Genomic DNA, 17,289 nt, shown 5'->3' on the forward strand with positions numbered 1-17,289 from the left:
CGTAGCAGCCACGTAGAACTTGCAACAACAAAGTAGAGGATGTCTAACTTGTTTTTGCAGGGCATGTTATGATGTGATATGGTCAAGACATGATGTGATATACGTTATTGTATGAGATGATCATGTTTTTTAAAAGTTATCGGCAACTGGCAGGAGCCTTATGGTTGTCGCTTTAGTGTATGAAATGCAAACGCCATGTAATTGCTTTACTTTATTACTATGCGTTAGTGATAGTTGTAGAAGCAATAGTTGGCGAGACGACCACGACGCTACGATGGAGATCAAGGTGTCAAGCCGGTGACGATGGAGATCATGACGGTGCATTGGAAGTGGAGATCAAAGGCACAAGATGATGATGGCTATATCATGTCACATATTTTGGCAAGGGAGTACAATAGTGATCTAGGAGTAGATCACTGGACATTGGTCAAAATTATCCTTAGAGGACTAAGGAAATATTTCTCGGTTATGGAGGCGATAAAGAGTTCGTCATATACGTCGATGCAAGCTTTGACACCAATCTAGATGACTCTGAGTCTCGATCTGGATACATATTGAAAGTCGGAGCATTTAGCTAGAGTAGCTCCATGCAAAGCATTGTAGACATAGAAATTTGCAAAATACATACGGATCTGAATGTGGCAGACCCATTGACTAAACCTCTCTCATAAGAAAAACATGATGACACTTTAGTAAACCCTTTTGGGTGTTGGTCACAAGGCGATGTGAACTATGGGTGTTAATCACATGACGATGTGAAGTATCAGTGTTAAGTCACATGGCGATGTGAACTAGATTATTGACTCTAGTGCAAGTGGGAGACTGAAGGAAATATGCCCTAGAGGCAATAATAAAGTTGTTATTTTATATTTCCTTATATCATGATAAATATCTATTATTCATGCTAGAATTGTATTAACAGGAAACTTAGTACACGTGTGAATACATAGACAAAATAGAGTGTCCCTAGTATGCCTCTACTTGACTAGCTCGTTAATCAAAGATGGTTAAGTTTCCTAGCCATAGACATGCGTTGTCATTTGATGAACGGGATCACATCATTAGAGAATGATGTGATGGACAAGACCCATCCGTTAGCTTAGCGTAATGATCGTTTAGTTTTATTACTATTGCTTTATTCATGACTTATACATGTTCCTCTGACTATGAGATTATGCAACTCCCGAATACCGGAGGAACACCTTGTGTGCTATCAAACATCACAACGTAACTGGGTGATTATAAAGATGCTCTACAGGTGTCTCCGATGGTGTTTGTTGAGTTGGCATAGATCGAGATTAGGATTTGTCACTCCGCGTATCGGAGAGGTATCTCTGGGCCCTCTCGGTAATGTACATCACTATAAGCCTTGCAAGCAATGTGACTAATGAGTTAGTTACGGGATGATGCATTACGGAACAAGTAAAGAGACTTGCCGGTAACGAGATTGAACTAGGTATGAGGATACCGACGATCGAATCTCGGGCAAGTAACATAACGATGACAAAGGGAACAACGTATGTTGTTATGCGGTTTGACCGATAAAGATCTTCGTAGAATATGTCGGAGCCAATATGAGCATCCAGGTTCCGCTATTGGTTATTGACCGGAGATGTGTCTCGGTCATGTCCGCATAGTTCTCGAACCCGTAGGGTCCGCACGCTTAACGTTCGATGACGATTTGTATTATGAGTTATGTGATTTGATGACCGAAGTTTGTTCGGAGTCCCGGATGAGATCACGGACATGACGAGGAGTCTCGAAATGGTCGAGAGGTAAAGATTCATATATAGGACGATGGCATTTGGACACCGGAAGTGTTCCGGGTGATACCGGGTCACCGGAAGTGGTTCCGGGCAACCCCCGACAAAGATATGGGCTTAATGGGCAAGTAGGAAACACACCAGCCCACAAGGGGCTGGTGCGCCCCCTATAGGGCCAGCCATGTGGGGAGAAAGGGAAAGGAGAGGAGGAAAAGGAAAGTATGAAGTAGGACTCCCACTTCCTTCTCCTCCCCCCTCCTTCCTTTCCCCCTTGTCCAAATATGGTAGGGGGGAGGGGGGCGAATTGGACTAGGGGCCCAAGTCGGATTCCTCCTACTTGGGCGCACCCTAGTCTGCCTCCCTCCCTCTCCCTCCTTTATATACGTGGGGAGGACACCCCTAGAACACACATCAATTGTTCCTAGCCATGTGTGGTGCCTGCCTCCACAGTTACACACCTCGGTCATATCGTCGTAGTGCTTAGGCGAAGCCCTGCGCCGGTAAATTCATCATCACCGTCGCCACGCCGCCGTGCTGACGGAATACTCCCTCGGCCTCAACTGGATCAAGAGCTCGAGGGACGTCATCGAGCTGAACGTGTGCTGAACACGGAGGTGCCGTACATTCGGTGCTTGGATCGGTTGGATTGTGAAGACGTTCGGCTACATCAACCGTGTTACTAAAGCTTCCGCTTTCGGTCTACGAGGGTACATGGACACACTATCCCCGCTCGTTACTATGCTTCTCCTAGATAGATCTTGCGTGATCGTAGGAATTTTTTTGAAATACTATGTTCCCCAACAGATAGTGATCCAGGAGTGGATCACTGGACAGCGGTCAAAGTTATCCTTAGTTACCTAAGAGGACTAAGGAAATATTTCTCGGTTATGGAGGTGATAAAGAGTTCGTCGTAAAGAGTTACGTCAATGCAAGCTTTAACACTGATCCAGGTGACTCTGAGTCTCAATCTGGATACATATTGAAAGTGGGAGCAATTAGCTAGAGTAGCTCCGTGCAGAGTATTGTAGACATAGAAATTTACAAAATACATATGGATCTGAATGTGGCAGACCCGTTGACTAAACTTCTCTCACAAGCAAAACATGATCACACCATAGTACTCTTGGGTGTTAATCACATGGCAATGTGAACTAGATTATTGACTCTAGTAAACCCTTTCGGTGTTGGTCACATGGCGATGTGAGCTATGGGTGTTAATCACATGACGATGTGAACTATTAATGTTTAATCACATGGCGATGTGAACTAGATTATTGACTCTAGTGCAAGTGGCAGACTGAAGGAAATATGCCCTAGAGGCAATAATAAAGTTGTTATTTTATATTTCCTTATATCATGATAAATGTTTATTATTCATGCTAGAATTGTATTAACTGGAAACTTGATACATGTGTGAATACATAGAGAAAAAACCATGTCCCTAGTAAGCCTCTACTAGACTAGCTCGTTAATCAAAGATGGCTAAGGTTCCTAACTATAGACATGTGTTGTCATTTGATGAACGGGATCACATCATTAGGAAAATGATGTGATGGACAAGACCCATCCATTAGCTTAGCATGTTGATCGTTCATTTTTATTGCTATTGCTTTCTTCATGTCAAATACATATTCCTTCGACTATGAGATTATGCAACTCTCGGATACCGGAGGAATACCTTGTGTGCTATCAAACATCACAACGTAACTGGGTGATTATAAAGATGTTCTACAGGTATCTCCGAAGGTGTTTGTTGGGTTGGCATAGATCGAGATTAGGATTTGTCACTCCGAGTATCGGAGAGGTATCTCTGGGCCCTCGCCGTAGTGCACATCATAATAAGCCTTGCAAGCAATGTGACTAATGAGTTAGTTGCGGGCTGATGTCTTACGGAACGAGTAAAGAGACTTGCCGGTAACGAGATTGAACTAGGTATGAAGATATCGACGATCGAATCTCGGGCAAGTAACATACCGATGACAAAGGGAATAACGTTGTTGTCATTACGGTACGACCGATAAAGATCTTCTTAGAATATGTGGGAACCAATATGAGCATCCAGGTTCCGCTATTGGTTATTGACTGGAGAGGTGTCTCGGTCATGTCTACATAGTTCTCGAACCCGTAGGGTCCTCACGCTTAACGTTCGATGCCGATTTTGTATTATATGAGGTATGTGATTTGGTGACTGAATGTTTTTGGAGTCCCGGATGAGATCACGGACATGACGAGGAGTCTCGAAATGGTCGAGAGGTAAAGATTCTTATATTGGACGATGATATTCGGACACCGGAAGTGTTCCGAGGGTACCGGGTACATATCGGGTCACCGGAAGGGGTTCCGGGCATCCCCCCGGCAACTACATGGGCCTAATGGGCCAAGAAGGAGACAGACCAGCCCCTAAGGGGCTGGTGCGCCCCATGTAGGACAAAATAAAGGGGAAGGAAAGAGGGGAAGATAGAAAGGAAGGGGAGCAATTCGGCCTCCCCCTTCCTTCTCTCCTCCCTCCTCCTTCCTTCCCCATCCGGATGAATATGGAAAGGGGGGAGGCCGAATTGGGAGGCGCCCAAGTAGGATTCCTCCTACTTGGGGCGCCCCCTTGGCTGCCTCTCGTATATATATATATATATATATATATATATATATAAGGGGGGGCACCGCTAGAACGCACACCAACGTTTCTTAGCCGTGTGCGGCGCCCCCCTTCCACAGTTTACGCCTCTGGTCATATTCACGTAGTGCTTAGGCGAAGCCCTACACGGATTACTTCACCATCACCGTCACCACGCCATCGTGCTGACGGAACTCTCCCTCGATACTTTGCTGGATCAAGAGTTCGAGGGACGTCATCGAGCTGAACGTGTGCAGAACTCGGAGGTGCCGACGTACGGTGCTTGATCGGTCGGAACGAGAAGAGGTTCGACTACATCAACCGCATTGTCAAACGCTTCCGCTTTTGTTCTACGAGGGTACGTGGACACACTCTCCCCCTCTCGTTGCTATGCATCTCCTAGATAGATCTTGCGTGAGCGTAGATTTCTTTTTTGAAATTGCATGCTACGTTTCCCAACACTCGGGTGCGGTGGTGTCAAGGTCTTGGATGCTGGGGCGGCGGCCCTGGTGGTGGTTGCACGGTGCTCTTGGGCAGAGCCCGTGTCTTGGCGCTGCCCGGTGGCCATGGCCGTGGGCGGCGTGGTAGCCGGGTGTAGCGTTCGGTGGCGGTGAGTGTTGGTCGGGGTGAAAACCTGCTCTATCTTCGGACAGGCCGGCGACGGCGAAGCTCGTTCCCTTCTTGAAGGCATCGTCGCGGCTCGCACCGCCCGTCATGCGGCTCCAGGGGAAACTCTCATCCTCGGATCGGGCGGCGGCGGCGCTCCGGTGTTGTATCCTTCCTGAAGGCGCCGCCTTGAAGTCCACAGTTCGTTGTATATGGCTTCATTTCTTCGTGGTAGTGTGCTATGGGTGGTGTTGCTGTGCTCAGCGCTTATGTATCCTGCCTTGAGGGTGTGTGGTGTTGGCGTGCGTTTGTTCCAAATGATGTTGATCTATGCTTTATATATAAAACGGGGCGAAAGCCTTTTCGGTAGAGAAGTTTGTGGACTGTGGCTGGCCACGGGGTAGTTTTGGGCCGCTGGCGTTTGTTTTCTTTGTTTCGGATTTTTGCATAACATTACATGGCTATAAGGCTATAATTTTTAGCGTCCAAATAGCACGCTATTACGCGATTAGCATCGTAGTGACCATACTTGCTAGTAAAACGTAGTGTCAGCTCTCCCAATACGCTACAAAGGCGCTATTTTTTCCGTTGATCCTTAGCCGGATTCAGAGTGAAATAATGAATATCAGTTTCTAATGCATCGGTACGTGTGAGTGAAATCAGAAGAGTTGATCCAAAATACAATTCCACAAACCCAAAGATCTTCTGCGGCTCCATGGCGCGGCGGTCATCCTAAGATATTCGGAGAGGGTCTATCTCTCTAGATCCGGTGGTTGACTTCGGCAGTGAGATGCAAATTATGGACAAAGGCTTGACATAGAGGGATGGTTGTGCGGCGACGACGGTCGCACATCGCATGTAGCTGTTGGTCTTGAGCTCTGGGGTTAAAGCTTAGGCCTGACCTGAGTTGGTTATACCTAGCAGTTTTCTTTTTGCGTCGTTAACTTGTTGAAGGCATTGCTTGAATATATTTAGACTGATTATTCAAGATGAAAATCTAGATTCTGACCTTGATGGTTAGATCCAGTAACGACTGCTGCGTCAACGTCGCTCCCTTGCTGAAGGTGTTGCTGTTGAAGAACTTCGTCGTCTGTGTGGTGTCATGAGATGATTGGTGCGGATATGGTCATTACTATAGTTTGCCGATCGTGGTTCTGATCACTCTTTTTCTTCATCCACGTATAATTTTGATCTTACATGACTTTGCTATTTGTTGTTGTATTTTTATGTGTGGTGATATTGACATCCTAGCCATACAGAGGCCGGATGTGTGCTCATAATGTTTGTATCCTCTTGATGCTTCATTTTAAGCGAAAAACCCTCTTTTGTAAAAAAATATGGGCAGTTCAATCACGAGCTAACGTCTAGAATATTTATACTCCGTTGCAATGGCACTATCGTAGTATAGCATAAAGAAACCTGCAAAAAAATTCTATACCTAGTAATAAGGTAAGGTGATATTCTTGGTTTTGTCCTGCGATTAGATGATTATTTTGAGTTTTTTTATCCGGCGAGGTGGTACTATTCACATGAAATTTTTTGTCGTCTTTTCATGCGTAGAGAAAAAATAGTCCAAAGGCCGTTACGCCTAAACAGGGTGGGCTTCGACCTTCCTCTGATGGGCCTGGTCCTGCCGCCTTAACGAAAAAGGTAAAAAATATTTGTTCCTATTATGAATCGAACTCCCAACCTCTACTCCGGTCCACATAGGTGCTAGCCAACCGATCTATATTCAGCCTTTGGTAAATAAGTGATTCGGTATGAACCATGCAAGCTGGGCCATTCTAATTTAAACACATGAACACTTGACATCAATGGCCTTAGATGCTTTCTTTTTTTTCAATTTACCTATAAGTTCTTAACTAGAAAATGATAGATCATGCCGAGACGCCCTTTCAGTTCACATAATATACCTCTAATTTTAATATTTTTCATGTGAGATTTTCATGAGTTATAGGCAATAATGCTTCATGGTTTGGTTAGAGAATCAGCTACATATGATCATGTTATGTGCCATCATAAGCATTCATTTATCCAAAAATCCAAAGGTACCAATGTGCATTCTCTATAAAGAATTTTCACATATCTCTTTTTTGTGTGGTATATATAAAAGAAGCAGCTATATTTATTTTTTGGATATTGTGTTATTGCATAGTAAAAATGAGCTATTATGTATAATTTGTTTTTCTAGATAATATGGTACTGTGGATTGTGCTTCTTTTACTTAAATGATGTAGTTAAAGAAGTAAATGTCTAACAGTTTGCCTATAACAAAGTAGCCCTAGCGACGGAATGGAAAGCTTGTGGCTGTGTGAGCATCGAAGGCAGTGGGCATGGAAGCTTCTGGTAGAAGATTTGGAGCACTAGCAACAGCAAGCAGCAAGCCCTTGTTTGAGTTGTCAATGGCAATGGCAAGGATGGTGTCTTCATGTCATCCTTGCTCGATTAGGAAGCCGGTGGTGTTCATAGCTTTAGATCGAAGTCCTTGGGTGCTGGGGGGGTGGGGAATCAACCAACGAACTTAACCAATGCATTTTCTCTTCAGAAATGAATTTGCCACCTCTTGTCCATTAGAACAAATAATCCAAAATTAATGTTGTTCAGTCAAATTAATTTACTCAGAATCATACTCCCGTCTCAAGCTCATGCCACGATCCTCAAATGATCCATCCATCCTTTTTTATCCATAGCGACCATTCTTCCACGACATAGTTCCTCGAACCGGCCAACCTTGATTGAAAAAAATCATTGTTTTTATTCCGTTGCAACGCGCGGGCATTTGTGCTAGTATAGTACAAACTTTATTATACTATATAACGCAACAACCGAACAACAACATACAACGGTAGCCGACGCACACATCGAACCCAATGCTGGTATCCTTACCCGGATTGATAGTGAAATATTCAATATCAGTTCCTGGTGGATCCATAAGGGTGAGTGAAATCAGAAGAGTTGATCCAAAATCCAATTCCATAAACCCAACACGTTGCATCTTTTTCTATCACGAATTAATAAAGCTCGCCGGCGATTGATTGCTCACGGCGACGACGATTCCCTGAGCACTTGGACTTGCACCACCTGATCGCCGGTGTCAGCTGCCGGCCTGAAGAGGCAGACGTCGGAGATCCTGAGGCCGTTGTCCCAGGCGAAGCCCTCCCACCCGGCCATGATCATGCCGCCCTTGCTGCCGACCCTGACGGACACCTCCCATCGCCGGTCGCCGCGGCCGGCCACGGTTAGCTCAGCGGTGCACGACTCGGCCCATCCCACGCGGGCACAGAAGGCCTTGGTCAGCTCCATGTACTGCAGATGGAACGGCTGCTCGATGCCCAGCCGGAGCGTCCCGTCGTCCGACGACGACGGTCCGCAGGAGCCGGCGGGCGAGGCGGTGGCCGGCGAGAGCTTCTTCCTCTTTGTGCCGGCCGCCGGCAGTGGCGACCGGGAGGGGGACCCCCCGTCATGGTGGTTGTCGTCGCTGCCGGACTCCACGTCGGCGTCGTCGTCGAAGTTCATCATTGGGCCGCCACGCTGGCCGTCGAAGAAGGAGGTGCTGCAGCCGGACGTGTCGAAGGGCTCGACGGCGAAGTCGAGGTCGTCGAGGTGGTCGAAGACGAGGAGCTGGCCGGCGGAGAGGCCGCAGCCGGCGACGAAGCTGCGCCACCCCTTCCCGTCGAAGCGCAGGCCCGCGGCGCCGTGCCGGACGAGGCCCACGTGCCACGACCGTCCAGCGGGGTCGCGCAGCGTGGCGACGGCGAGCACCGGCGGGCGGTCGAGGCGCGCCGCGAATTTGGGCGGCAGGGACTGCATTGCAGCCAACGTACGGAGACAAATCGTCAGGTCAGGTATAGCGCAGCAGATTATGGATTGATTAGCCAATTGCGAGGGCGAGGGCGCTTACCAGGCTGGACTCGAAGGAGCCCGGCAGGAGGATTTTGAAGAACTTTTGCCGGCGTACGGCGCCGCCCTCCACCATGGCCGCCCGCAACGTACAGATCCACCGGCGGTTAGAGTATCCCCCGTTTATGTCGCTGCCCTTCCGTAGTCCTGGTGCGTGATTATAGTATATCGGACGCCGCCTTATATAGAGGTTAATTTCTTTCTTTCTTTATTCTCTTCGTTCCTGCCATAACATGAGGAGCAGGCCACAATGGCGGCGGCATCGAGTGCCGCGAGAAGCACGACACGGCGGCTGCATCGACCGTGGGGGGTCCGCAGACGCTTCCATGCGATCTCGGGAGAGGATGGGTGGTAGAGCTGCACTTCTCCAACACCGCCATCTCCTTCTCTAGTGTGCGCTCTGCCTCCCACGAGGATGCTGGCGGCGATGCCTCTAACCAGCGCTTCGACCTCCTGTTGGAGCCCATGCTTCATCGGGCCAACCGGCGCGTTTAGTGTTAGAAGGGATAGAGAGAGAATTGGTGGAATTGTTTGATGTGTTGCTTGAGCCTCGTTGGTATATATATAGGAGTACAATGACCAACTTGGAGTACAAGACAAGGCAGGGTAAGATCCTACGCTATCCTATCTTTCCTAATAACCATAATACTCAACGTCCCCCACAGTCACAATGGTAGCGACACAGGCGATGAGACTGGAGAAGAATCCGAAGGTAAGCCGACGGACATCCCCCACAGTCGTAACGGTCGATGCATCGCGAAAGTTGTGGTTGGAGAGGAAACAAACGAGGTTGCTCAAGCAAGGCGGTAGCCCTTTCTGCCGATGTCGAGGTAGCCGAGAGCGTATGATGGTGTAGCCGTGGTCGATGTTGAGTCGGGGTCGCCTAAGTCGAGGTAGTCGTCGTGGACCGGGAAGAAGAGCGGCGGCGGCGTCTAGGTTAGGAGCGCGGGGACGGTGCTTGCAGTAGGCGAGAAAGAACCCGACAGTGTGACGAAGATCGGTGCGGACGGTGGCGTTGTCGTGCCTAGAAAGACGGCACGGCGCATACCACAAAGAAGTCGATGCGGGTGGATGACGAAGTGGACCGGGTGCCACGACACTACGGCCCGAAGGGGCGACGCAGCGACAGCGTGCGAGTCGGGGCGACGACGGGGAAGACCTCAGGGCGGCACCGGTGACCTCATGGCGCCGTTCCCTTCTTGAAGGCGCCGCTTTGGGAACCTTGGGGGTTGGGTGGCGCTTGCGGGTGGTGGGCGACGGCGGTGGTGCGGTCCTATCCTAGCATGGATCTACGTCTGTTGCTTGGAGATGGACTCGTGTTCGTGGAGGTCGACGTTTGGTGTCGATGCCGGAGGACCTGCCAAGGCTCGCGTAGGTGGAGGTCGTCGTTTGGCGTCGATGGCGGAGGACCTGCCAAGGTTGACACCTCAATCTGCTTTGAAGATGGACCAGTGGAAGATGGCGGCGACAAGACATGTGAGTGCGTCAGACCGGTTTGTGCCCCGGACCTAGCAGATGGCTCGGTCCGGGCCTCCGGCTGTAGATGTTAGGCTTAGGTGAGAGGTCTGGGTATATGGCCCAGCTTGCACCCCTTCATCATATGGATAGGAGTAGCGGCAGATTGCCAAGATGATGGTTTCAGGCATATTGTTGTTCTACTTTGTAAGGTCCTCGAGAATAATCAATAAAATGGCCGCATGCATCTACCAGATGCAGAGGCCGGGGGTCATCCTCCTTTTCTAAAAAAAAATACTCCTGGAGCTATCAGCATGCCATTGTTACTCCTGGAGCTAGTTGATTTTTCTGACACGCCAGTTTTTTTCCAAGCATGTGGTCTTAAGTTGATTTTTCTACAGCATCTCCTGAAAGTAGAATAATCAAATAAATGACGTAAAGTTGGTTTACAGTTGCAAAAATGATGGTTAATTGAATTGTAAAACCCCTTCGTCCCCCCGATCTCCCAAAACCCTAGCAAGCCGCGGCGGCCGGCAATGGAGGTGCAGCCGGAGACGCTGGACGCCCTGGTGGGGTGGTTCGCGCAGACGCTGTCCCCGGACGCGGCCGCCCGCGGCGCCGCCGAGCAGAGCCTCTCGGCCGCGGCCGCGTCGTCCCCGGGCCTCGCGCTGGCACTCCTCGCCCTCGCCTCATCCCCGCACCACGACCACCAGGCCCGCCTCGCCGCCTCCGTCCACTTCAAGAACCTCCTCCGCGCATGCTGGCCCGACGACACCGACCACCCCCTGCTGCCCAACGACCGCGACGTCATCAAGGCGCACATCCTCCGGCTCATGCTCGCCGCCCCACCCCTCGTCCGGGCGCAGCTCTCTGAGGCTCGTCATCGCCGCCGCCTCCGACTTCCCTGCCAGATGGGACTCGCTGCTCCCCTCCATCGTCTCCTCGCTCGGCGCCGCCCTCTCGGCGGGGGACGTCCCGGCCGCCAACGCCCTCCTCGCCGCCGCGCTCCCCCTCTTCTCCCGCTTCCGCACCGACTTGGACACCGACCCCCTCCGCATCGAGCCTCCAAGTTTTCGCCGCGCCGCTCCTCGAGGTCTTCCTCTCCACCTCTCACAGCCTCCTTCAACCTCGGTCTTCTGCGGCCCAAGTCTTCGAGTGCCTTCGTCTGTGCTGCGAGGTCTTCTACTCGTTCCTCACGACCTCCTACCCGCAGTCCGTCGAGGCAGACGGTGCCCCGGACGCGCTCCGTGCCGCCGTCTGCAATAACCTGCAGCTCTACATCGAGAAGTACGAGGAAGAGTTGATGCCGTATCTCGAGGAGTTTGCCGAGGCTGTGTGGGGGCTCCTCCTGGCAGCAGTGTCACCCAGACCGTCCCGTGATCAGCTCGCCGTGACCGCCATAAGGTCCGTGGCAACGGTGACAAACCAATGAAACGAAAGAGCAACAAAACAAAACAAAACAAAACTTTGCCGCCAACCAAAGCAAGGCAGGATTCTAAACGGAGGACCGAGATCGACTTGCAATGGGAGCGATCCGTGGCAACGGTCAAGGCACCAATGAGAGAGCAGGAAAATAAAAAAGGGTGGGTCAACGAACCCCACCCAAAGGCCAAAGCAAAGGAAAGGAATGGATCACAGCTCCCGATTCCCATCCCCACAATCGCACCGCCACCCAACGCCCCCGCCCGTCGATCTGCCTCCTCCCTCCTCACACCTCGCCGCCGGCGATGGCCTCCGCTCTCTCCCCCTCCCCTTCCCTTCCCCTCATCAGAGGAGCGAAGAGAAGAGAAGAGAGAGGGAGGGAGATGGAGCGGCCAGGTCCCAGATCGGCCATGGCGTTCACCCAAGACAAGAGAGGAGGCAGGGCGGCCATGGCGTTCACCCAAGACAAGAGAGGAGGCAGGGCGGCCATGGCGTTATAATGGAACCTTCTTATTGGTTACATGTCCTATTTTTTCATTGCTTCTGTCAACAGGTAAATCTGACTGATAGCGGTGATTTCTTATGTATCAGGGCAGAGTTGTTGTCGCTGGTATGTTTCCATGCGCCCGCCTCGACCTTTAGAACTGGTAATTTTCAAGTGACAATCAGCCAATTCTTCTTTTACACTTGTTGAATTAGTTTCTAACTTTGTTCTATTGTGTGTTCCAAGATTGTGGCTCTCTAGAGCCATCAACTTTTAGCTTCCATGTAAATCTGGCTGATCATGCCTTCTAAACATTATCTAATGCTTCAGGATGATGCGAAGCTCATAGGTGTCACAAACGTAGAGGCTTATAAGTTCAACTTGAGGTTCAGGGTAGTTGTATATCATTTAGGCTGCACATTTTAGGTTAATCCACGAATCCCGTGGCATATATGTACTCCCTCTAAAAAAATATAAAACTGTTTAGATCACTAAAGTAGTGATCTAAAATGTTTTTATATTTATTTACAGTGGGAGTATGTTTTGTTCTATGGTTCTTCTCTGCGATGGTTGAAATATTCAATTTATCATGTTTTTATGGAATCTGTGCTTTTGTTTCGGTACAAAAATATTGGTTCTTGTTGCAGGTTTAGTCATTAGACTGAAGATGCATATGTGCTTTTGTTTTTGTTATTGATGGGTCGGTGTATTAGACTAAAATGCGGTTGTAATGGCTTGGCTTTCATCCTAGGCCGTAGTTTAGCTTCGGTTACATGTTAACTATGCGCCTTAAAAATAGAATTCATTTGTACAATCAATTAAATATTTCTGGATTTAGTCAGGGCATATTTACTTGCAACTTTTGAAGGACTGAGCTAGGTACATGAATCCGATATGAAAAACTAAATCAATTATTTAAGCAAAGTAGTGCATAATTATTACGTAACTATCTGTTTTCGTTGGCAGCATAACGACATGGATGATAAAGGCAACGATGGCGAAAACTTGGGTGATACAGGCAAGGATGGCAAGGACATGGGTCATATATAGAGGCAACAAAGGCAAAGGCATGGATGATAAGGACAATGATTTCGTAGCCATGGACCCCAAAGGAATGGATGGTATGTGCATAGATGATAAGGATAACGAGGATGCAGACAAGGATGGCATAGACATGAATGATGTACACATGCAAGGTAAAGGAATTGATAATAAAGACATGGCTAGTTCAGACCTGAATGAGTGTATGGAATACTTAGAGATTGTGAAGAAGACTTTTAGGACTGAGGAAGAAGCCTACATGTTCTACGTAGGCTATGCGAGAAAAAAAGGGTTTGGTGTTAGAAAGGATGATCTGAAGTACAAGGGTCCGGGTCCGAAATAAAATGCATACAAAAGGACATACAAGTGCTGCAAACAAGGATGGCGGGCCCTTAAGCACTTTAACAGAGCTGAGAGAAAAAGAACACGAAGGGGTCTTTTTCGGTGTGGGTGTCCCATTCTTTTTCAGGTTGAGCTACAAGATATCAGTGGCCTCTCGTTCGTCAAGAATTTTGTGGACAAGCATAACCATCTGTTTTTCCCTGCTGACCTGACTCCCTACTTATCGGCTCATCATAGAATGACTGACGCACAAAAGGCCGATGTCATCGAGTATGCTATCGGTGGACTTCGAACACATTAGATTATGAATGCAATGGAGAAGAATGCCGGAGGTCCCGACAAGCTTGGATTTATAGATCGAGACCTATACAACCATGTTTCAATCCAGAAGAAGCGTAAGATAGAAGGCAGTGACGCTAGATATTTCCTCACCTATATGATTGCACAGAAAAAAGCAGACCCAGAATTCTTTTTCAAATACACAAAAGACAGCGAAGGCCATTTGAGGAACATATTCTGGGCTGATTCACAATCCCGGATTGACTATGTTGCCTTTGGTGGTGTCGTGGTGTTCGACAGTACATATCAGTCTAACAAGTACAGGCTTCTGTTTGTTCCATTTGTTGGTCTGAACCATCACCGCAGCACAGTTTTGTTTGGGGTCGGTCTAGTGTCAGACGAGACGGTTGCATCATACCAGTGGCTTCTTCATGTATTTTTGGAGGCAATGTCCCAGAAGCCACCCATTTCAGCAATCACCGATGGGGACGGTTAAATGGCTAAAGCAATAGCTACTGTCTGGACCGGAACAGATCATCGTTTGTGCACGTGGCATATCGAGGAGACTATGGTGATGCACATCCGCAAGAAAAAGCTTGAGGAATTTAGGGAATTCATTTACCACCGTTGGGATGTTGATGAGTTTGAGAAAAGATGGGAGGCTTATAAGGTTCGGTTCAAAATAAAACAAACGGGGAAGAGGTCGTCATGGATTAACAGGATGTACGAGCTGCGACACAAATGGGAGGCTGCGTACACAAAGGGTAGATATTTCCTAGGCATGATGAGTAATCAGAGGAGTGAGTCTCTCAACTTAAGGCTTCATGTGCACCTGAACAAGAAGATGCAACTTGTTGATTTGTTGCAGCATGTTGAGCACTGTGTATCCATAATGCGTAAGAATGAAGCAGCATTAGACGCAGTAGCGACACATACGATACCCTTCACTAAGCTGAATGCACATCCTTTGGAGATTTGTACCTCTTATATTTATACAACTGTGATGTTTCCACGGGTAAAGTGTCAGATTGTCGAAGGAACAAATTGGCAGGTCGCAGATCGGGTAGTGTGTGATGGTTTGGTCGTGTTTGGAGTTTTGGCAAAGTCCCATATGGCAGGGATGCTAGAGAATTGCAAGGTAAGGATGGTAAGGACTCGGATGCTAAGGTTCCTACAGACTTGGAAAGTAAGGATGCTGAGGACTTGCATGCAAAAAACTTGGATGCTGAGGATCCCAATGACTTGGAAGGCAAGGATGGTGTGGACTTGCATGCAAAAAACCTAGATGCTAAGGATCCAATGACTTGGAAAGTAAGGACAGTGAGGAGTTGGATGCAAAAAAGTTGGATGCACAAGGCATGGATGCTAAGTCTGTGGACCTTATATATCACGTGACTTGTCTGTTTACAGGAGCAAGACTGGATGTTGCAGCTTGTAAATGTAAAAAGTTGGAAAGTCAGGATTACCCATGCGCACATATATCTGCGTTCTGGATCATCTTGGTGTATGCACATTTTCAAAAAAATTGTGAAAAAAAGATGGACAATGTATGCACATTTCTTTATTATTCTCTTGATTCCTGCCATAACACAGTCCACGGCTCGGGCTCGGGCTCGTCTTCGCCTCCGTTACAAAAACAGTCCACGGTACGGTTGACTTTTTTTTCAGAAGAAGTCTTCTACTACTTCATTTCGGACCAACGGATTAAGATCCAACGGCCCAAGTTGATGGTTTTATGGCACCAGCCCTCTCCCGCCTGTCTGTTAGATTTACGGAAATGATAAGAAGCTGACGTCAGTTTTTTAGGATTTGGGTCGAACGTTCCTAACTACTCCCTCCGTTCCTAAATGTAAGTCTTTTTAGACATCTCAAATGGACTACAACATACGGATGTATGTAGGCATATTTTAGAGGGTAGATTCACTCGTTTTGCTCCGTATGTAGTCACTTGTTGGAATCTCTAGAAAGACTTATATTTAGGAACGGAGGGAGTATATTGGATCAAAACATGAATCTTAACACCCGTGAAACCAGTCGTGTCATCATTTTCTTTCGTTCGGAAAAAGTACCTTATCCACCCACTGCCTCTCCCCTCTACTCACTAAGTTTACCATCGCTCTCGCTCACTCGCACATCCGGCGGCGGATCCCTCCCCCCCCCCCCCCCCCCCCCCCCCCCACACACACACACACACATCTGCATCGGCAGCAACCGCGCTACAAGGAGCTCCGCAGCCGGGCGGCGACAATGGAGAGCGGTAGGTCATGCGGCAACCGTGCGACTCTGCTGGGCAACCACCGCATCCACCCCGTTGCATCCACAGTTGCCGTGCAACGAGGAGAAGCACCACAGGTCACTGGTGGCGGCTGTCGAGTGCTGGGTAAATAGGCAAAATTTTCAATTAAATTAATCAAAAAATAAATCATGAGCATGATGTAAACAACACTAAGCACATACTGATACTTGATCATATTATCGCGTACTAGATAGATAGTAGAAACATCGACGCAAAAATGACTAGTATGGCTAAGGCAATAATAAACAGGAGCGGGATAAGCGAGTTATACCCTCCGATCGGCCAGGCAGAGGCCGCGGCGGCGGCAACAGTGTCCCCGGTGGCCTTCTTCTTGGCTTCAAGCTTCTCAATGGCGGCAAGGTCGACTTCATTGGCAGTGGACATGGTGATGACGCGGACGTGGACGAACAACAACGAGCAGTGGCGTAGGAGATGCTCCCTAAAAACCTAATCGTCCCTCTCACGTACAGGATCCAGAGAGGCGAGGTTTCCGAGGCCTACGCTCCCGTCAACCGTGTACATGGTGAATGGGGTGGGATCATCGACGGCAGCAGCAAAAGGAACGACAGTGGGACAGGTGCGCGTGGAGCCAGTTCCGATTTGTTGCGGCAGCTAGGGTTGGTAGACGCCTCACATATATAGGCGCGGCCGCGTGGAGAGACATGGGCTGGACACTACTAGGAGAAACCTTATAGAGAGAATCTTAGTAGTAGCGCTGGGGAAGGGAGAAGCACTACTGCTATTTAGTTGTAGCGCGGGGCATGAAAGAGCGCTACAGATAGTAGTTTAGCAATAGCGCGGGGTTGCTCGATGACTAACTTAAACCCTTCTCTACAAAGAAGGGAGCCACTAACGAGGTTCTTCTTGATGATGGGGACATGGTGCACATTCTTAAGCTGCACGATCCTTCCCGAAGTAAACTTTAGATCAACCATGTTCCTATTTTATGATCTTCTACGGGAAAATGGCCACAAAAATAGAGACAAGTTGGTTAAAATTAGTAAAATACACTAAATAAATAGAAACAATGAATGCCTAAGCTAGATTATTAAAATCCATTGTGTTGCCATATGAAGAATGATTAAGGATT

General features: G+C 48.4%; 1 protein-coding gene and 1 pseudogene across 1 annotated transcript; one reads left to right on the plus strand and one right to left on the minus strand.

Annotated features, from left to right (window-relative positions):
- Positions 1–7,834: 7,834 nt before the first annotated feature.
- LOC123124042 (B3 domain-containing protein Os03g0212300-like) lies at positions 7,835–9,393 on the minus strand. The gene is made up of 2 exons (XM_044544749.1): positions 8,882–9,393; positions 7,835–8,784 (listed from the first exon to the last, which is right to left on the minus strand). Exons 1-2 carry the CDS (start codon positions 8,954–8,956, stop codon positions 8,020–8,022), a joined length of 840 nt encoding a protein of 279 aa, XP_044400684.1. The 5' UTR covers positions 8,957–9,393; the 3' UTR covers positions 7,835–8,019.
- Positions 9,394–10,278: 885 nt separating this feature from the next.
- On the plus strand, positions 10,279–13,291 carry LOC123124687 (exportin-2-like; annotated as a pseudogene).
- Positions 13,292–17,289: the final 3,998 nt, after the last annotated feature.

Source organism: Triticum aestivum, chromosome 5D (genome assembly GCF_018294505.1).
Source record: "Triticum aestivum cultivar Chinese Spring chromosome 5D, IWGSC CS RefSeq v2.1, whole genome shotgun sequence".
In the NCBI taxonomy this organism is placed as follows: domain Eukaryota; kingdom Viridiplantae; phylum Streptophyta; class Magnoliopsida; order Poales; family Poaceae; genus Triticum; species Triticum aestivum.